This window comes from Phymastichus coffea, unplaced genomic scaffold (assembly GCF_024137745.1).
Source record: "Phymastichus coffea isolate CEN01 unplaced genomic scaffold, Cenicafe_Pcof_1.1 PCOF00006, whole genome shotgun sequence".
In the NCBI taxonomy this organism is placed as follows: Eukaryota; Metazoa; Arthropoda; class Insecta; order Hymenoptera; family Eulophidae; genus Phymastichus; species Phymastichus coffea.
The window spans coordinates 8715185-8737212 of NW_026706817.1; the positions used below are offsets into that span (position 1 = coordinate 8715185).

A 22028-nucleotide genomic window follows, 5' to 3' on the forward strand; every position below is an offset into this window, starting at 1 on the left:
CGACAGCAAAAAGCTGTCGAAACACACTCCGAAACTAAGTCACCAAAACGCAAGAATTTATAATCAGCGAAAACAAAAATGTCACACAATATCGCAATACTGACCTGAAAAGAGCTATAAAAGATATAAAAAGCAATGAACAAATTACTCTCGGTAGTTGATCAGTAGTCCGTCAGTCAGTCAATAAGTACCTGTAAGACTCAACTCCGTACACACCGGCCCGACAATTGGTGATCATTTTACTTAATAAACTCGCGACTGTTACAAAGTAATATCGTGCAAGTAATTATTCAACAACCTACCCAAAACAATTCAACAAACAGTTAGAGCCTGCTACATTTAAACAATTCAACAAGCAGTTAGAGCCTGCTACATTTAAACAATTCAACAAGCAGTTAGAGCCTGCTACATTTATTCAATTCAACAAGCAGTTAGAGCCTGCTACACTCATACAATTCAACAAGCAGTTAGAGCCTGCTACATTTTATCAACAATTAAAAGCTACGATTATCAAGGTAGTACAATTATCAGACATACATTTCCACATACATTTATTATAAGTGAGACATATCCAACCACTAGTCAACATATTGGAACGTCTCATTCATTAGCTATTCGTAGTTGATGCACGAGACGTAACAATAGTATCGAAGACTTTACATATACTCAACAGAGAACAATTGATCTTACGCCTTTCTTGTTGAGCTTATTAATGTAGTGAATATAAGATTTTTTCCATTTGTCAGGAAAGGAGATCGTTTGGTACATATCGTTAAAAATGTCTACAAGAATAAGATTATGTTTGATCGGTAGTCGTTGAATAGCTTTATAGACTAACCCGTCTACGCCATATGAAGAACGCGTGCTTTTACTACTTCGTGCTACATTGAATCTAGCGAAGTTGAACAAAGATTCGAAAAGAAGATTGGATTGACAGTCGGGTAGAGTATTCGGATTGTTTTCGCATCAGTACGGACTGATGCGATCGAAGTAGTCGTTAATGGATCCAACCCTCAGTTCTGATGATTTTCGGAGGAACTATCGAAAGTAATTATAATCTATTTGTTTTTAAATAATTTTGATTTGTTCCAGACGTATTTCTGATTAATATTAAAACTGAGCGATTCAGCAGTTTCGAAAATTGGATCTTTTCTTATATTTAAACATTTTGCAAGTCACCGCAGCGGCCATTCTGTAATCGATGCAGTCGTATTGTTTTTTAGGGAAATGTCATTTTCAAACGCAGTTCTTCTAAGTCTTCTTACTCTGCCGCAGTCAGACTCCCACGAGGAAACTGGATTTCGTTATATTCTGTTACTAATAATTCTCTTTACTGACGTGTTTATCTTAATCGTATTGGCTACAATATCAGTAAAAATAGAGTATTTAGCATGAGGTTCTGCTGAAATGTACTCATCTTTAAGGAAATTATTGAAGCTGTTTTCAAGATAGTCTGTAACCTTATTCCGAACATTGCGAGTTTATTTGAGATTAAAAGTTTTCTTACGATAAATGTTTTTATAAATACTGATATCTACATAAATAGGAAAATGATCAGAACCTCAAGTTTTGTCATAAACCAAGACGTTAACGTTATGTGTAAAATTACTGGAGGAAAAAATTAAATCCAGAATCGAGAAATAATTCGAGTTAGAGCGAAAGTACGAGGATACGTAAGTAGAATTACGACAAATTGAAAGAGAACATTCACTGTTACGGTCACAGTCGTCGCAGTTCCAAATAGTGTGATGGACATTGAAATCGCCCATGATAATTATTTTTTGTTGCTGTTGATATTATTAAAAATATAGTTTCATTTGTCTCGAGAATTACACAGGCCGACAAAATTTAAAAAATGGAAAAACCCAGAAACCAGACAGTACGTTCCCAAAGGTTTTTGGTGCGCTGAAACCGAATCTGACCTCAGAATTGCTCCATCACCCTAGGTTTTCGAGAAATCCTAACCTAAAAGTTCAAAAAACACGATTTTTCACTATATTTCGCGTAGTATTACGTCGTAAGACAATTTTATTTTAAAAAACGAGTAATGCTATCTCAAAGTACTACTCTTACCCTTCAAAACCCTTTTTCAGATTTAAAAAATCTTTTTTTTCCATCGAGATATCGAAAATTGAATTTGAGTAATTTAGCGATTTCGTTACAGCACGAAATAGTGGCGAATTTCCGAATAAGGAGTTATAGTGTAATTATGTTTTTTGGGTCACTGAATCCAAATTTAACGTCAGAATGACTTTATAATCTCAATTTCCTTAACCCTCGAGCCCTTTAACCTGCTGCGGTATAACCCCCGACCCTCACACCCCAATTTCCTTAACCCTCGAGCCTTTAACCTGCGAAGCTATAACTCTCGGCCCTATCGAGGGTTAAAGAAATTCGGGTTTGGTGGTCGGGGAATACCGCTGGGTCAATGGAACAACGATAGTCGTCATTTCTGCGGTAAAAGAAGGTAAAAGAATTTGTGTCGGTGATAGGAAAATTCATATCCAACTTACGTATACAAGTACAATTTACGTTTACATACAAGTGTCTATAACTTGCGAAATCGATCAGCTAGGATTTTTAATCTTACATTTTTCTGGTCTACTAACGATGAAGAATGTATCTACGTTAGCAGATATCGGATTCACGTAGGGCCTACATTTCCTTACTTGAGGATAACCGTGTATGACATTGCTCAAAAACTAAAAATTTTTGTGCTTCCTTCTTCATCCGTGTTAGGGATCGTGTTTGAGCGGCATGCTAACGGATAAGTCACTGGAATTGAATTTTTGGTATTATTTCTCGTACAACACTGCGTGTAGTACTTTTACTAATCTTTATTATTATTTTGTCTTCTAGAAATTTAATTATATTTACCCATTTCGTTATTAGAATAAGTTTATAATATTACTCGTGATTTTCAATTAACTTATAAGTTATTAAAGATGTCGGCATGTAGAATTCCATGCAAAGGAAAAATCGATTCCTTTTGTAATATCTGCGGTAAATTTGAGTTAGCTCGACTTCGTCGACCAATCACTGATATCATTAAAGATCAGTTTGAAGAATGTTACGAGACACCTATGAAGAATTTAGACAAACCATGGCTTCCTAAATATATTTGTGAAGACTGTCGCCGAAGTTTGAAAAACTGGAATAAAACTAAAACCGAAGTTGTTCTCCAACCAACAATATGGTGTGAACCAAAAAATCACCATGATGACTGTTACTCTTGTAAATATGATACTTTAGGCTTTAATCATAATAACAAAGCTTCTCTCCTTTATCCGAACGTTTCTAGTGTAACAGCAGCTCAGTATAGAAAAATAGAAAGAAAAAAAATTCTGATTCTGAGCCAAAAAAACTTCAACCAATAGAAGTTCCGGTAACAGACAAAAGTAGCAGTAGTGATGAAGAAGATTTTTCTGACTCAGAAAAGTCCAAACTTTACGACCAAAATTCTTTGGATGATCTGATCCGTGATTTGAATCTTCCGAAAGATTCTTCAGAACTCTTAGCTTCAAGACTAAAAGAAAGAAATCTTTTATTACCTGAGACAAAAGTTTCATTTATAGGAAGAGAGATATTAAATTTCGGCCATATTTTACTTGCGTGGATAACCTTGTTTACTGCAACGATATAAAGCATCTCATTAGTTTATATGGAGTGCAAGGAGGTTATAATCCAGAGAACTGGCGACTCTTCGTGGATGCATCTGTACAAAGTCTCAAGGCAGTACTTCTGCACAATGGGAATGAGTATGCAGCTATTCCCATTGCTCATTCCACTGTGATGAAAGAGTCCCACGATAACTTTCGATTCCTTCTTGAGAAAATCAATTACAATGAACACAAATGGCTCGTTTGTGGCGATTTCAAGATGATCAATATATTAGTTGGCTTGCAATCTGGAAATACGAAGCACCCCTATTTTTTGTGTCTCTAGGACAGCCGTGCACGGGTTCGGAAAGGATGGACGAAAAGAATCGGAATGGTTGTTGGATCACACAATGTCGTCCATGAGAACCTTGTTGATACTAAACATATCTTGTTACCTCCACTTCATATAAAACTGGGCTTGATGAAACAATCCGTCAAGGCACTGGATAAGGAAGGCGAATGTTACAAGTATCTTCAGGGCAAATTTCCTAAATTGTCTGAAGCGAAAATTAAGGAAGGCATATTTGTAGGGCCAAACATTCGAGCACTTATGAAAGATGATGAATTCCTCTTGACAATGACGACTAATGAGAGAAATGCTTGGATAAGTTTCAAAAGTTTCACCGAGAATTTACTCGGAAACCACCGGGACCCTAAATACAAAACTATTGTGTCGACAATGCTACAGAATTTTAAAAAATTAGGGTGTTTGATGAGCCTGAAAATACACTTTTTGTTTTCACATTTGGAATACTTTCCGGACAATGTTGGGGCGTTCAGTGAAGAAATGGGTGAAAGATTTCATCAAGATTTCAGAAACAAAGAGGAACATTATCAAGGTAGATGGAATGAGAGCATGATGGCTGACTATTGCTGGGCTCTACACCGACACGATACATTGACAGATCATCATAGACGCAAATCTTAAACGTTCATTTCAAGATAAACGAGAGCGTTTTCATAAAAAAAAGTAGTGAAAAACTGTAGGGTTGCAGATATTCAGATGCAACCCTCACAAACTGAATAAATGAGATTTAAAACGCGTAATTGAAAGCTGTGTAGAATACAAGGCTTGGATATTGAAGGGATTGAAATGTAGAAACATACGGTTATACGATAGCAGCTTGAAGTGCTGATTGAGGAAATTCTGGCAAAGGAGTCTGAGGTTGCAGACTTGCAGGGCTCGGGGGTTGAATATAATTTGGAGGCTTGAGGTATTCTGCGTAGCGAATTTCGGTATGAGGGTTGGAGGTTATAGTGTCGCGGTAATTGGAGTCGAAGGTTGAGGAAATTGGGGTGTGAGGGTCGGGGGTTATAGCTTCGCAGGTTAAAGGCTCGAGGGTTGAGGAAATTGGGATATGAGGGTCTGGGGTTATAGCTTCGCAGGTTAAAGGCTCGATGGTTGAGGAAATTGGGGTATGAGGGTCGGGGGTTATACCGCAGCAGGTTAAAGGGCTCGAGGGTTAAGGAAATTGGGGTGTGAGGGTCGGGGGTTATACCGCAGCAGGTTAAAGGGCTCGAGGGTTAAGGAAATTGGGGTATGACGGTCAGGGGTTACAGCGTCGCAGGTTATGGGGCTCTATGGTTAAGGGAATTTAGATTATAGAGTCATTCTGACGTTAATTTGGATTCAGTGACCCAAAAAACATATAATTACACTATAACTCCTTATTCGGAAATTCGCCACTATTTCATGCTGTAACGAAATCGCTAAATTACTCAAATTCAATTTTCGATATCTCGATGGAAAAAAAAGATTTTTTAAATCTGAAAAAGGGTTTTGAAGGGTAAGAGTAGTACTTTGAGATAGCATTACTCGTTTTTTAAAATAAAATTGTCTTACGACGTAATACTACGCGAAATATAGTGAAAAATCGTGTTTTTTGAAATGTTAGGTTAGGATTTCGAGAAATCCTAGGGTGATGGAGCAATTCTAAGGTCAGATTCGGTTTCAGCGCACCAAAAACCTTTGGGAACGTACTGTCTGGTTTCTGGGTTTTTTTCCTTGTCGGCTTGTGTTATCAATGCTTGGAGCTCTGTAGTAAGTGTGAAAAATAATATTCAGAGTAACATTCGTGATTTTGAAACTTAAAAACTCAAACGCTTCATTCAAAGAGAGCAGGTTATCGATCTCGAAATTGGCTAGATTATTTTCTATAAACACAACGATACCATCACTTTCTTTATGTCTGTCTTTACACAGAATTGTGAATCTAGAAAAATGTATATTTGGGTCATGTTCATTTAGCCATGATTCGACACACACTAGAATGTCCACTTTTTTGTGAATTTTTAGTATTTCTTGAAACCTGGCTTTAAAGATTCGACAGTTCCAGAAGACGATCTTCAGATCTTTGCTTGGAATTTCATTCATTTTAAGTGTTATTCAGTTTCAGTACCTTCGTCGTACGCTGGTTGACGCGATGAATACGACAATTTTATCGACAGTCTTTTGCATCGAGCCTTGAGTTTAGAATCAGTGATGAGTTCAATCAATCCGCTCATTATATTTTGAAGACCAGTGATATCCGGAGTATTTATCTCGGCAATTTGAACAACGTTGCTTTTGACATACGTTAAATAAAGAAAATTTTTGAATTGGGAAAAGTTTAAGCAATATGCAGAGAAATTTTTAGTAACTTCATTATGAACAGCTTCCAGAGATGAATCCATATCATTGATTTCAATCTCACTACAGGAAGTGTTCGAAGGTTTATCATTCTTAAATTTTATATATTTGGAAGGTAGATTAATTTTGTTATGTGAATTCAGAGCTGTCTGGTGATAATTGATTTTTAGGTTTACGCTAACACTGTTCTTTTCAGGTGAAATAACTGTGAATTGACTGGATAAAGATAAAGATTTTTTCAGAGTGTTTCCATTAATAGAGATGTTTGAATCATCTGTGTTTCTAATTTGTTCTGAAATTTCCATAGATGTCATATTCACATCATTTTGAGTTATAGAGGCAGCAGACGTAACTACAGGTTAAGTTGGTGGAGATGAAGGATTCTTCGAGCATTGCTTAGCTTTATGCCCTTACTGACGACAAAAAAGCAGCTAGTAGAGTTGGTGCTGAAGTAGATTCAATAGTTAGTGTTGTTGTAGTTTATTTGTATAGAGCAAGAGAGTAAAGATTCATCGCCTTCTTTGATGTAAACTTGACAGCGAAGTGAAAGAATGTGTGTACGTCCAAGTTTGCTTATGCTTGTACGAATACAGTGAATTTGCGAAACTAGATGGATTCCTTTTTCTTCAAGTATATCAATGATTATTATGATTATTTGATTAGGAATTATCGGGGTAACATTGAAAATGACAACCCGTTTATTTTTTTCGATGCGAGGTCGAATGCTGAGACAATGATTAAGGATTCTGATTTGTTTAGTGACGAGACTCTCGTCAGCAGCTTTGGACATGAGAAAAAAGCAGATTCGAATTCCGGAAATTTTAAATAGTTTAGTTAGTTTAGTTTATTTATTTACAACTTATATGTTACATTTGGTTTACATTTCTTAAATTTCTATTTGTGTCTCGTATCCAGTTTGTGTAGTTGATTATGTATGTGTTTTGTGTGTGTGTGTGTGTGTGTGTGTGTGTGTGTGTGTGTGTGTGTGTGTGTGTGTGTGTGAGTGCGCGTGCGTGTGTGTGTGTATGTGTTGTGTAAATATGTGCCTTTGTAGGTGTGTCTGCAACTCTTGTGTCCCTGTCTTCTGCACCTGCCTGTTCCTCTTTTCTTCTCATTTTTCTTCTGATTAATCTTCTCTTCCTCTTTCTCTCTCCAAGATCTGCCTTTTCCGCTCTTCTGTTTTCTCTTCAGCTTTTCCTTTATTACATTCTTTTGCCTTTTCACCTTTGCCTTTCCTTTGCTTTTGCTCTCTTTCTTGTTAATCATTTCATTTATGTTTCTCCTAATTAAGGCTTGGACACCTTTTTCTTGTTTCCTATTGCTCCCTCTACCTTTCCTTTCCTCAACCTCACTTATTTTTCCTTAGTATCTTATGATTTGCCTTCTAGTTTACCTTTTTCTTTCTCTTCTTCGATTCTTCTTCTTTTCCATTTTGCTCCATCCTCCAATACCTGCTTCCTCTCGCTTGTGTAGTCGCTTTTACTTGTGTCTTGTGTGTGTGTGTGTGTATGTGTATGTTTATGTTTGCGCATATGTTTGTGTTTTGTGTGTATGTGTGTGTGTATGTGTGTGTAGATGTGTCTGCGAGTCTTGCTTCTCTCTCTTCTGTTTCCGTCTCTCCTTAGGGTCTTGTAGCTTCGTCTTCTTACTTTCCTTTTTCTTTCTTTTCATTTCTTCTTCTTTTCCATTTTATCTCCATCATCCACGCTATCTTTTCTTTGCTTCCTATTATTATTTTTTCCCATTCTTCCCCTTCCTTTCTGCTTTTTTCACATTTTTCTACCATGTGCTTCCAATTTTCTTCCTCTTTCATACATATTCTGCCTCTCTGATTTTCTTCTTTTTCCCAATACCTGCTTCCTGTCGTTTCATTACCTAACCTAAACCTTTCCCTTATTTGCAGGCCTTTTATTCTTCCCTTTCCTTGAATTTCCTTTAACCTATACTTTTTCATTTCTTCTTTCAGCTCTTTCCACTCGTTTATGTATCTTGATTTTTCTAACTTTTCTTCTAATTCTTTTTCAGATTTTTTCTTCAGCTCATTTCTTATTTCTTCCCAAAACTCTTCCCTCATTTCATCTCCCTCTTCTCTCTCTCTATATATATTTTACTTTTTTCCAGCCTTTCCTCTCTCTCCTCCTTCTTACCCTTTTTATCTTTTTCATTTCTTTCCTTTTTCTTTAATTCTCTCTATGCTTCTTTTCTTATTGAACCATCTCTTTCTTCTCTTATTTTGTTTTCATACTTCATTGCTCTTTCTAATGCTGTTTCTTTCATTTCTTGTCTTCCTATTTCCCATCGTATTAGGTAACTTGGCGTGTTTCTATCTAATCCTAATACCCACTTTATGTATTTTAGTTGTAGTCTCTCTATTTCCTCATATCTCTTCCATCCCCAGATTTCTGCTTCATACATAATCACGCTTTTCACCAGAGCATCGAACAGGTTCATCCTTAGCTCCCAGTTTTCTCTAAATAGCTTTTCTCCTAGCCCCCATAACTTTCCGAGTCCCATATTTATTTTCCCTTCTACCTTCTTTATCTGCTTTTTGTTTCCGTTATTTCTGCTTATCACATATCCTAAGTAGTTGTACTCTTTCACCATCTCTATCTTCTCATCTTCCCATTCGAATTCTTCTTCCTTCCCCCTTCCTCCTCCTCTCCTGCATTTCATCATCTTTGATTTTCCTACATTTAACTCTAATCCCCTTTCTTCCAGGTATCTTTTTAATTTTTTCAGCATTACTTTCATTCCACTTTCACTCTTTGCCATCATCACTATATCATCTGCGTATCCTAATGTCCATATTTTCTTCCTTTCTATCACTACCCCTCCTTCCTGTACCTGCTTGATCTTCCCTTCCAGGTCGGCGAAGGCAAGATTAAATAGCGAGGTGCTCAAAGGGCACCCTTGCCTTACGCCTTTGAAAGTCTCAAACTCCCCAATTATTTCTCCTCCAACTTTTACTTTACTCCCTGTTTTCTTGCATATTTCTTCTATTCTTTTCCTAATTTTTCTATTTATCCCTTTCTCTTTCATTGTTTCCCATATTTTCTTCCTCTTTATTTTATCAACAGCGGCCTTCATGTCTGCAAAGAATACGAACAGTTTTCCTCTTTTTTCCCTTATTTCCTTCCCTATTATTGTTTTTAATATAAATATCGCGTCCATTGTTCCTCTTTTCTTCCTAAATCCCATCTGCGTATCACTTAGCGTTTCTTTAGCTTCTAGTTCTCTCCAGCTTTTTTCTCAGTATTTCCGCATATATTTTATATCCCGTATCCATCAGCGTTATTCCTCTATAGTTTCCTACTTCTTCTTTCCTCCCTTTCTTATATATTGGTACTATTATTCCCTTCCTCCATTCTTCCGGATATCCTTCTCCGTTCCATATTCCATTTAAGCATTTTGTCAGATCTTTTATCAAGCCTTCCGTGCCTTCCACCCACGCTTCATTTGCTATACCATCTTCTCCTGTCGCCTTTTTCTTTTTCATTTTTCTTATTACCTCTTTTACTTCTCTTTCTTTAATTTCTTCACCTTCCTCTCCTTCGCTGTCTTCGGTTTCTTCTCCTTTACTTTCTTCCTGTTCTTTCTCTCCCAATTGTTACTTGAAGTGCTTTATACATTCTTCTTTTCCTATATTTTCGTCTAATCCAATTCTTTTCTTCCTATTGCCATTCACTTTATCCCAGAATTTTCTTCTCGTCTTATCTGTTCTTATTTCTTCTGCCACTCTTTTCCCTTCATCTTCTTTTGCTTTTCTTATTTCCTCTCTGTATTCTCTCTTTGCTTCTAGGTATTTGCCTCTGTCTCCTTCCCCTTTTCTTACCTTATTTAACTCTGCCATCACCCTATCCCTTTTTGCCTTACATTCTTTTCTCCACCAGCTTTTTTTTGATCCTTTTTTTTCCTTATCTTCTTTTTTACAACTGCGTTCTTCACTCTAGTTTTTATATCTTTCCATTTATCTGTTCCCTCTATTGCGTCTATCCATCTCTGATACTCCCTTATACCTTCTTCACTCCAGTCGTGTATCATTCTTTCTTCCTTTTCTTTTCTTTCTTCCGCTATTTTGTCTCCCAGTTCCACCTCTATTGGTAAGTGGTCCGACTTTACCCTCTCCTTAATTTGAACCTTTTTTATCGCCTCATCACCTTCCTCGTTACCTACTACATAGTCTATCGTTGACATTCCTCTCGCTTCTATATATGTTATTTCTCCCTCTTCATCTCCTTCTTTTCTCCCATTCGTTATCACTAAGCCCATTTCTCATAGCTATTTTATCATTTCTTCTCCCTCTGCGTTTAACACTTTATCCTTGGCCTTAATTTCTTCTAGGTTTTCTTCTGTCTCCCATTCCCTTCCTTCGTTTCCTGTTCTTGCGTTGAAGTCTCCTCCTATAATTATTGTTTTTCCTCTGTTTTCCTCTATCTCTTCACTTAGGTATTCATAGTTTTACTTCTTCTCATGTTGCATATACACCGATGCTATCATGTATTCCCTTCCTCCGATCTTTATTTCTCCTACTATTACCTCACTTGTCCTTTCTTTCTTCCATTCTACCTTATTCATCCCTTTCCTTTCTCTTACCGCCATTATTCCTCCTCCTTTTTCTCTCCCCCTTCTTCCTTCTCTTCTTGAATCCCTCCACTCTATACTGTACCATTTCAGTTGTTTCTCCACACCAGTTCTTGCCCCTTGTCTCTTTACCCAGGTTTCCGTTAGCCCTATTATGTCGAATTCCCTAACATATTCCCAGTCGTCTTCCTCCATGCTCCTCACCCCCGCCACGTTCCAGAATAGTATTGTTACTACCTTTCTCCCCTCTCTCTCCCTTCTCTTCTCTCTCTCTCTTTTATCCCTATTGTTTTCGAAACCCTTCCACCCCCTTTCCTACCATTTTTCCCTCTCTCTCGCTCCACCACCATTCTTCTTCCTCTGATTTCACCCCGTTATGCCACATCTTTACCTCTTTATCTTTACTTCTTATTTCTTTCGCTTTCCTTCTTACTTCCTCTCTTATCTTTCTCTGCTTCCACGTCCAGTCCTGATCTACGAGGTGTGTTCAAAAAGTAAAGTGACTTTGTATTTTTAAGAAAAAATATGTATTTATTTATCAATATTTATGTTGTCCCCTTCAAAGTAATACCCCTCATATACAATACACTTATGCCAACGGTTTTTCCAATCCTCAAAGCACTTCTCATAAGCACTTTTCGGTATAGCCTTGAGCTCTTCCAGCGATGCAGTCTTTATCTCTTCAATCGTTGCAAATCTCCGTCCTTTCATAGGTCTTTTTAGTTTTGGGAACAAGAAAAAGTCACATGGGGCCAAATCCGTCGAATATGGTGGCTGAGGCATGATTATGGTGTTGTTTTTGGCCAAAAAATCTCTCACAAGCAAATATGAGTGAGCAGGGGCATTATCGTGATGCAAAAGCCATGAATTGTTTTTCCACAATTCTGGGCGTTTTCTTCGTATTGCTTCTCGTAAACGGCGCATAACTTCAAGATAATACTGTTTATTGACCGTACGTTCATATGGTAAGATGCACCACGCCATGGTAATCGAAGAAAACAGTGAGCAAAACTTTGACATTTGATCGAACTTGGCGTGCTTTTTTCCGTCTTGGATCATCTGGGCTCTTCCATTGGGACGATTGGACTTTGGTTTCGATATCATAACCATATACCCATGATTCATCATCAGTTATGACCCTTTTGAGTAAATTTGGGTCGTCGTTGACGTCATTCAACAGTTCTTGAGCGATGTTCATGCGACGGTTCTTTTGGTCAAAATTTAGCAATTTCGGAACAAACTTCGCTGACACACGTCTCATGCCCAAAACGTTAGAAAAAATTTCATGGCACGAGCCAAGCGATATACCAACATTCTCAGCAACTTCTCTGATAGTGATTCGACGATTTTCCAGAACAATTTTCTTCACTACTTGAACGTTTTCATCAGTTGTTGACGTGCTTGGGCGTCCAGAGCGAGGCTCGTCATTGGTATCTTCCCGGCCATCCTGGAAGAGTTTGTACCACTTGTATACATTTTTTTTACTCAGAACAGTGTCACCGTATGCCACCGTCAACATTTTTAAGTGTTTCGGAGCACTTTATTTCATTTTTTACACTTATAACCTTTACGCCTCTCACAACCAAACAAAAAATGCTATACACTTGTAACTTGGTACGATGTTCAGGAAGAGTGTACCAACATAACAAAACAAAAAAATCGATAATCGAAAGTACGTTGCCCATGAAATGTGAAAAGTCACCTTACTTTTTGAACACACCTCGTATGTATATCATTTTCTGTGCCAGATTCTTTTTCTTCTTCATAATTCCTTCTTTTTGTTCCCATGACGCGCATCTAATTTGCCACATATTTTTTTTACTTCTTTCTCTCCGATCATCTCTCTCCGCTGTTCCTCCTATTCTTCTCAGATTCACTATCTCTCGTTTCATTTCTAGTACCTCCCTTAACCAGACCTCTGCCTCTCCCTTCTTTTCCCATCTTAACTCACCCTCTAAGTCTGTTACTATTATATTGTTTATCCTACTTTCTCTATTCATTTTTTCTCTCATATGCTCTAATTCTTCCTTATTGCCTACTTCTGTTCCTCTTTGCTTCTTGTTTCCTCCTTCTATGCTTTCTTTTAGTTTCACGCACTCCTCTCCCAACTGGTCCATCCTCTCTCCCCATTTTTCCTGCAGTTTCTTTTCTCTACGTTCTGCTTTTTCCCTTTCTTCTTTCGTCTCTTTCTTTCTTTCTTCTCTCTCTCTCCCTTGTTCTTTCCTAACTTTTCCTATTTCCTTCTCCCACCTTTCTTCTCTTCTTTTCCCCTCTGCCTCCATTCTTTCCATTTTTCCCATTATTTCTTTAAACATTTCTGTCCATTCTTTCCTTTCCTCCTCCCATACCTCTCTTAATTCCCTTATGTCTGTCCGTATCTTTTCCATTATTTCTTCTGCACCACTACTTTTTCCCACTTCTCTTATCGGGTTGTCCAATCCTTCTCCCCCCTCCCCATCCATCTCGCTTCCCTCGCTCTCACACTTGCATCTCTTTACCTCTCTCATTTCTCCTCTATTATTCTCCCTCAGCCCCTCCCCGCTCTCTCTCCCCCTCACCACCTTTACTCTTTTCTTCTTTTCCTCCTCTGGGCCTTTCTTATCCAACCTTCCACCTTTATCTCTTAATTTTTCTGTTGTCACAAATCTTTCCATCCTATCCCGTACGCCTTAATTCGACTCTCTATAACTACCGGTGATCCCACCTTTATTTCCTGTCTTACCTTTTCTGTCTCTGCCTTTACTTCTTACCGCCCCTACTCTCTGCCTGCCTTTCCCGCTTTCTGATTTTCTCTCTTAACCTCAACTTTTATTTTATTCTTTATTCCTTTCTCTCTGCTTTTTCCTGCTTTTCTCCGGGCCTCTCTCTCTCTTCTCCACTCCTCCTCCACCTCCACGCTCTTTTTACCTCTATTTCTCTCCTCAAACACTTTTCCTCTTTGACTTTCTTACCAAAACTCGCGCTCACATCCAATACACGTCCACACTCCCCTCGAGTGAAATCTAATCTCCGGAAATTTTAAATATAAATTTTATGTGATAGACGTCGATTAAGTTTTCTAAGCCGTCTGTGTGACAATCGTTAGATAACCCGTCGATAGATTTGATGACAATGGCATTTTCACTCAATGGTTGATAAGTGGCTTGAGCGTACAAAGGGGGGAACAGTCGGTGAATAGGAACTCGAGTTTTCTTCTAGGCACCCTGTTATGGAAGCAATCGCTGAGGATTTGTTTAGTTCAAACACTGCAAATAGTGTGTAAATGCAAGTACAGCACTGAGCACAAGTATGAGAACAAACTGAATAAGAGAGACAACAGCAGACACGTCTGCTCGCTACCAATGCTCAATTGCTCAACGAGCACTGTAAAGTTAGAGTTTGTTAATCGATTTATGAAGAATAAAGAAATTGTAAGCTGTCAAAATTTATTTTATTTAATGGATTAGATGTTTTATGTAAGAAACAAAAATGAGTCGACTTTTCTAATTCCTGTCATTATTATCGTTGTTGTTATTGGACTAATTTTGTAGTGTGTGAATGTTAAAAATCTATGTTGTAACGGAGAATCTCGGCTAGGCCGATCTCGTCCGTTTGGCTCTCGCACATGTCCGTGCGCCGCGCCAGGCTGAGAGTGTGTGCGTTTGGTACACACACTCATGCTTGGATCTTTTGTTTACGAGCTGCTGAACACGGGCTGAGCTGACGACTGGAGCGATGCAGATAGCGCAGAAGAAGAAGAGAGAGAGAGAGAGTGAGGGAGAGAGAGGACGCTCGAATTGCGGAACGCCGCAAAAAAATTCGGGAAGTCTCTGCTAAGCTATGAGTAGAGGAAGTCGCGCGCGCGGATAAAACCGAAAGGTTACGGTTTTCCAAGTTGGCCCCGCGACCTCGTCGACGTTCATTCGTTTCGGAGACATGCCCGGTGCGCGGACGAGTATTGGAGCGTGAGGCTGGGTCGCGCCCAGCCGTGTTCCGAAGTATACCCGGTACTGGTGCGTGTGGGTAACCGGCGAGGTGCGTGAGTGCGCACGTGAGCAGTCTGGACGTGCTGCAGTACTGAACAACAAGGATAACGACGATAACAACAATAACAACAATTAACGAGCGAGGTACGGATTGAGGCGGCAGTATTGTGGGGCGAACGAGGGAACGAGAAGGAGGAAAATAGCGACGACAACAAACATTAGCGAGACGGTCAGCGGGGAGCACACCAGTGACGTCACGGTGCAGAGCGCTCTAGCCGTCGGAGAGGCTGAAGGTCGAGGTCGGTGCCGTGTTCAACGGTTGAAAACAATGCGACGAGTGTACGTAAGGCTATCCCTAAAAGTGAGTTCCAGGACTGTTTTGAAAAGTGGAAACATCGATGGAACCGTGTTATTCAATCAAGTGGGTATTATTGTTATTCAATTATTTTGAAGGATGCCACCCACCAGATGATAAAGAATAACGCTAGCCCGAAAATATAAAGGTAGGCCCGATACTTTCCGGACAGACTTTGTATATACTAATTGAATTGAGTAGATTGACGAGTTTAGCGTGTTGCAGTAATCCAGTGAAAATAAGAGAAGAGCTCATAGATAGGACCGTTACAAACGATTAATTATGATATATTATAAATAATCGAATTCTGTCATTTAAATTTAATTTAAAAGATGATTTGGTTCGGAAAAAAAAGCTTTTTATTTTATTTTTTCATTAATATTAGAAAAAATTCGAATCTCCATAACAACTTTGAAATGAGATCATATCTCATGTAAGGTCAAATATGCGATTTGTCGTTCTCACACCTATACATCTTTCGGTAAGGTAATGTCTTATTCTCGATAACATATTATCCTACTGTTGTATTTACATACTGTTGTATGTAGGGTCTCTTTCAGTGTCTTTAAATCACTTTTAGTTAAAGAATTTAATAAAAACAGATGGAGTATACGGAATTTAATGAAAGTTATATTATTGCAAAGACTAATATACTTACAGCTGCGGGAAAGTTGAAAGCTGTAATAATTCCTACTGCACCTATGGGATTCCATAATTCTAGTAAAATATGGTTATCTCGCTCTGACGGAAAAATTTTTCCCGGCAACATTCGGGATAGTCCGACCGCATAGTCACATATATCTATATATTCCTGTACTTCACCTATTCCCTCAGATAATATCTTACCTAAAACAATTAAAAGCTATTAGAATACCTAATATAAATAATTATATACTGAATATTACTTACAATTAGTTTATATAATTTGTTCTTTTAAATTTTACGAGAGTTCCTTTGTAAAGCTTTTATTATTTTTCATCCTTCATCATTATTAATAGTAATGTATGTTTTATACAAATGAATCAAAGATATAAAAAAATTTTTCCTAATTTTCTAAATAATAATCGTTGATCGTTTCGATAAAATTATTTAACATGTAAACATTATTTAATCTCTTCTGACCTATGCGCACATTTGTAGAAACATATTTACGAGGTGTGATCAAAAAGTAAGGTGAATTTTGAAATTTAGCGGGCTACGTACGTTCGATCTTCGACTTTTTTATTTGGTTATGTCGGTACACTCGTCGAGAACATACGTTCCAAATTTCTGCTTTGTAGTATGTTTGGTTTGTTTGTGAGAGGCATCAAGGTTAGAAGTGTTTTGCGTGCTCCACGATTTGCTGTTGTCTAAAAACATGGATCAAAGAGTTTGCATTAAATTTTGTGTGAAAAATGGAATCAAATGTTCCAAAACACTTGAAATGCTGAAAGTGGCATACGGTGAGTCTACTTTAAGCCAAAAAAATGTTTACAAGTGGTATAAACTCTTCCAAGAAGGCCGAGAAGACACCGACGACGAACCTCGTTCTGGACGCCCCAGCACATCAACAACTAATGAGAATGTTGAAGAAGTGAAGAAAATAGTGTTGGGAAATCGTCGAATTACCATTAGAGAAATTGCCGATGATATTGGCATCTCATTTGGTTCGTGCCAATCAATTTTGACGAGTGTTTTAGACATGAGACGTGTGTCAGCGAAGTTTGTTCCGAAATTGCTCAATTTCGACCAAAAGAAACGTCGCATGAGCATCGCCCAAGAGCTACTGAATGACGTCAACGATGATCCAGATTTACTCAACAGGGTTATAACAGGTGAGGAAACATGGGTATACGGTTATGACGTTGAGACTAAGACTCAATCGTTCCAGTGGAGGCATTCTGGATCACCAAGACCAAAAAAAGCACGCCAAGTTCGATCAAATGTAAAGGTTTTGCTTACAGTTTTCTTTGACTGCAGGGGCGTGGTGCATCATGAGTTCTTGCCACAGGGTAGAACAGTAAATAAGGAATATTACCTGCAAGTTATGCGCAATTTGCGCGAAGCAATCCGCCAGAAACGTCCGAATTTGTGGAAAAATAAAAATTGGCTTTTGCACCATGATAACGCCCCTGCTCACACATCGTTGCTTGTGCGCGAATTTTTGGCTAAAACCAACACAGTAACGATGCCACAGGCACCGTATTCCTCAGATCTGGCTCCCTGTGACTTCTTCTTGTTCCCAAAACTGAAGAGGCCCATGAAAGGACGGCGTTTTGCCACGATTGAGGAGATAAAGACGGCATCGAAGGATGAACTAAACAAGATCACAAAAAATATTTTTTTGAAATGCTTTGAGGATTGAAAAAAGCGTTGGCACAAGTGCATTATATCCGAGGGGGATTACTTTGAAGGAGATAAAATAAAAATTGATGAATAAATAAATATTTTTTGAGAAAAATAAAAATTCACCTTACTTTTTGATGACACCTCGTATATATGAAAATATATCCACTAAATAATATATTTCTATATATTTAAAATTTTGCAGCATAAAGGACTGTAACAAAATTGCTTCGCCTTAGCAATTTTTTAGAAAGGAGGATAAAGGAAGCGTCCTCGCTCTTACGGTTGGGGTAAGGAGACGGAAGGTTAACAGAGGAAATGAATTTAATTAATGAATGAAAAACAAACTCAATCGATTTATTCAACAAGAATAAAAAAAAAAGATACCTGGCGATGCAAGCTAGAAATATCCGGCGGTTCAATGCCTTAGCTATTTAAAATCTCTCACCTACAACTTGAGATAACAACCGGCGGTTTGAACAAGAGGAAAAAGAAATACAAGGCAGCCGACGAATAAGCGCTATGCTATCCAGTATCACCGAATTTAATTCAATTTATCCAACTCAAATTTACGCGGATGCGAATCTACTATGAAGAGAAAAAATTAGCGAGAGATAGAGAGAGAGAGAGTACAAAAAAGCAACTTGATTTGACTGGACACCTGCATATAAGTAGCACTCCATGGTTAATGTAGCATTGGGGATGATTGCATCTATGTGATAGCATCTATGTTCTACTTATAGCAATCTTAAGTCATATATTTTCGAATCTTTCAACCGTACGCTAGAAAATATTATATAGAAATGATTCAGTCCACAAGTAAATGACAAATGGTTTGATATTCTTGTTGATTTATTCAAATCTTACAATAACCGAAAACATCGTATAATCGAAATGAAGACTAAAGATGTGACTATAGATGAATGAAATAGAAATGCTGAGACAATTCTTTTACGATCAACGTCTTTTCATTAAGAAACCGGAATTCTGAGTAGGCGATAAAGTACGAGTTAGCAAGTCTAAACATATTTTTGAAAAAGGATGTACTTTCATCTCTCCATAAAAGGAAATAAGAAGATAGTTAAATAAAAATAACACTATTCGATTGGTTATTATTTTTTGTTAATTTTATTTAGTAAATTATATTTATTAAAAACTAACTAATAACAATAGTAATACAAAAATATTTTTATTATTTCTTCGGTCTATACGACAATTATTTTTAAATTCGAAGTTAGGACCATCGCGATGAGAAATAAACAGCTCTTCCTTCTTGCTAGTTTGTTATAAACCCTTAAGCATTTGTTTGTATTTCTGAAGCATGCCCACATTTTTAGAATAAAACATCTGAAATTCGTCATCAATGGTAATGATAACGCTAAATTCATATCGATTTATTAATCATTTGACTTGAGTGATTTGGTGGAGATTGTCCCTAGCTAGTTGAGACATCGTCTTCCTGGAAAGGGAAGTCGTTTTGGCAACCTTATTCATTGTCGGAAAATCCATTCTACAAAAAAGTAAAAATCAAAGAATTAGTTGATTGTTTATTGCTAGCGTATTAATAAATAGAAATTATTCAAGTGACTTACTTGTTTTATGAGTTGGTAGTTGATATACTAGTGATTGAGAGTAAGGCTGTTGTTTTTGAGCGAATTCTGAACAACTGTTCAGAATTTAATAATAGCGAAATCTCAGTTTTATTAGTATCAACTCCACTCTTAGAGCTCGAGCCGATGTTTTCGTTTCCCTCACTTTCAGTTTCTCGTCTCTGACGATTCTTCATTTTAAGCCATTTTCCCACTCCACCGATTCTGGCAGCCGGTATTTCACTCTCGTCATTCTTTCCTTCTAACCTGCTGTCAGTTTCAATCTCTTTCTAGGCGGCTCGTCCTGCTCGCTACTTGATGCTGGTCGTGAGCAACATCTCCTGACTGTCGAATGAGTAGAATCCTTTCGTTGATGCTGTCCTCTAGAATAATTTTTTTCGATTCTTAATCTTTTTACAATGTTATGCTCTTTCATCACTTTGTTTTCTCTCTATCTCTTACTCGTAGTTTTGCAACTCTCTTTGTCAGTTTTCTAATTTTGAGAGTTTTATAATACCCATATGAAAGTATGTCTGGATTATTATTAAATATCTGAATATGGAATGGAATGGAATATGGAAAGATTATTATCAAATATACAATGTTTACCATCATGAAGACTTAGTGCTGTCTTTTTCTCACTCTCTATTAATACTTGATGTAATTTGATTCGTATATTACACTGAGTACATTTAATAATTTCTTCTCCATTTAAGCATTTTCGATAAACTGAATGCGTGATACTTTTGCTTTTTTCAGCGACTCTTTATTTGTTATTTCAATACTATACTATTTCGGAACCTTGTACTCCCTCATAATGCAGGCATTGTGCACAACTTGTAGAGAAAGATATTAAAAAAACTAATACTACTCCTACTATCGAAATACCTACGAAAAGAATAGAATCATCTAAGAATAGAATAAAATTTTCAAGTCAAAAGCAGCAATAGTTCAAAGAGATCTCTATACTTTATTGATACTACCAATGAGTTTGATATTTATATGCAACCATTAGATACTATATTTTAATCTGCTACTTGGTAACGATGATACTGTGAATGAATTAGATATGTCTGATGATAATAGTGAACCTATAGATACTACTACGAAAAATTTCGACAAATCATATTCAACACAGTTGCTGGACGACTCAAGTTCAAGAAACTATATTCGATTATTGCAGGAGTCTGATATAAAAAGTAATCTAGATAAATCATTTGGAGTCCGTCTACAGAAAAATAAGTATACAATTGGTTATTCTCCTATTTATTTTGAGAGTGATAAAGCGATAGTGAAAGATACTCCAAATCTTTTAGTTTAATAGAACTTCATTTTCGTAAAGAATCTAATTCTAAATTAATAAACTTATTGAAAAAAGAAAATTTAATGGATATTCTTAAAAACACTAACGCTATTATTATGAATCAAATGGAGAATATCGAAATAAGGATGTAAAAAAATTCAAAAACTATATTGGTCCTAACTAATCTCTTGGCAACGACGGTGATGCTAAGAAACGGAAATCTATTGAAGAAAGTGGTCTTTTATCTCAGTATAAATTTTGTAAGAAAAGAAAATGTAGTTTGACTATGTCTACTAAAATGACCTGAATAAGTTTATGGACCGAATAAAATTAATTACAACCAAACAAGCAGATCATAATTCTAGTCATATTAATGTAACTTATTCTATCATTTAAAAGTTACATCAAGCAGAATTTACACTACCCTTCGTATGCTTTTGGGCATTTAACATTGGGTATTCAAAAGAGGAGATGAAGGCATTTAACAAATGCTATTGCAGACTTCTAAAATATCAAATTTTAGTTTAATATGACTAATAAAAAGGTAAAAAATATAAAAAATTTCATATGAGTTTAATAGGCCGCAGACTTCGACCTCGTACGTGAAAAAAAACTGGTCACAGCTTCCAAAGAATTTCTTTAGCTTCAAAATGAGAGGTCGAGCACGTTTTTCAATAATCTTTTACCAAGTTAGAGCATTTTTTGTAAAAAACGAGATTTTATTTGATTGCGAATACATAAAAGAATAAGCTAGATAGAAAAAAAATATAGAGAGGAAAAATATATAGTTTTATCGATAGAACAAAGATTTGCGGTTTAAATTTGATTTTGAGAAAAAAACTTTTTTCCAATTTTTTAGCGAGCACGAAATATTTAGTTGCGTCATCGACCACGACACCATGAATATAGTACAAATGATGTTCGAATTATGGTAATATTAACATTTTTTCATATGAATCCTCAGATAAAATCGCGTCAGATAGTCAGAGTAAGTGGTATTACTAAGGCAGTGGTTCTACGGATATTAAAAGTTCTGAATTATCAGCAATACCATATTACCTTAACTCAAGCTTTAACACCGAATGATTCGTTAGAACGCACTCATTTTTCTCAATAAGCCTTACAAATGATTGAGTTCGATTCATACTTTTTTCAATTTGTTCTTTTTTCTGATGAAGCGACATTTAGAAGTAAGAAAAGCTCGAAATCGGCATGATTCCTATTATTGGTTAGATGAAAACCCTCACTGGTTTCAATCAGTTCAATATCAACATTGCTTGAGTATCAATGACTGGTGTGGAACTGTTAATAGTTACTTGGTTGAACCTTTAATACCAATGCAAATGGACAAAATATTTTAAAATTTTTCCGCGAGAGAATGTGGATAAAACTAAATAGAGTATCTGCACATTAAGCACGCATAGTGAGGAATTTCAATCAAGAATATGCTCATTGATGGATTAGACGTATAAGACCAGTCGCATAGCCAGCTCGTTCACCCGACTTGATATTATCTGATTTTAATTTGTAGGGATATCTAAAAAATATAGTTTACTAAGAACTCAAGCAACCACAAGAGCAAACATAATAACATAATAACATAAGAAGCCTGTACTGTCATA

General features: G+C 36.9%; 1 protein-coding gene across 1 annotated transcript in view; it reads right to left on the reverse strand.

The window, feature by feature from the left end:
* The window catches only part of LOC131668442 (putative aldehyde dehydrogenase family 7 member A1 homolog), a 787423-nt gene that overhangs the window by 395243 nt on the left and 370152 nt on the right, over positions 1–22028 (reverse strand). The window contains exon 3 of the mRNA XM_058942621.1: positions 15848–16035. Coding sequence (XP_058798604.1) covers positions 15848–16035 — 188 coding nt within the window. The remainder of the gene's footprint in view (positions 1–15847; positions 16036–22028) is intronic.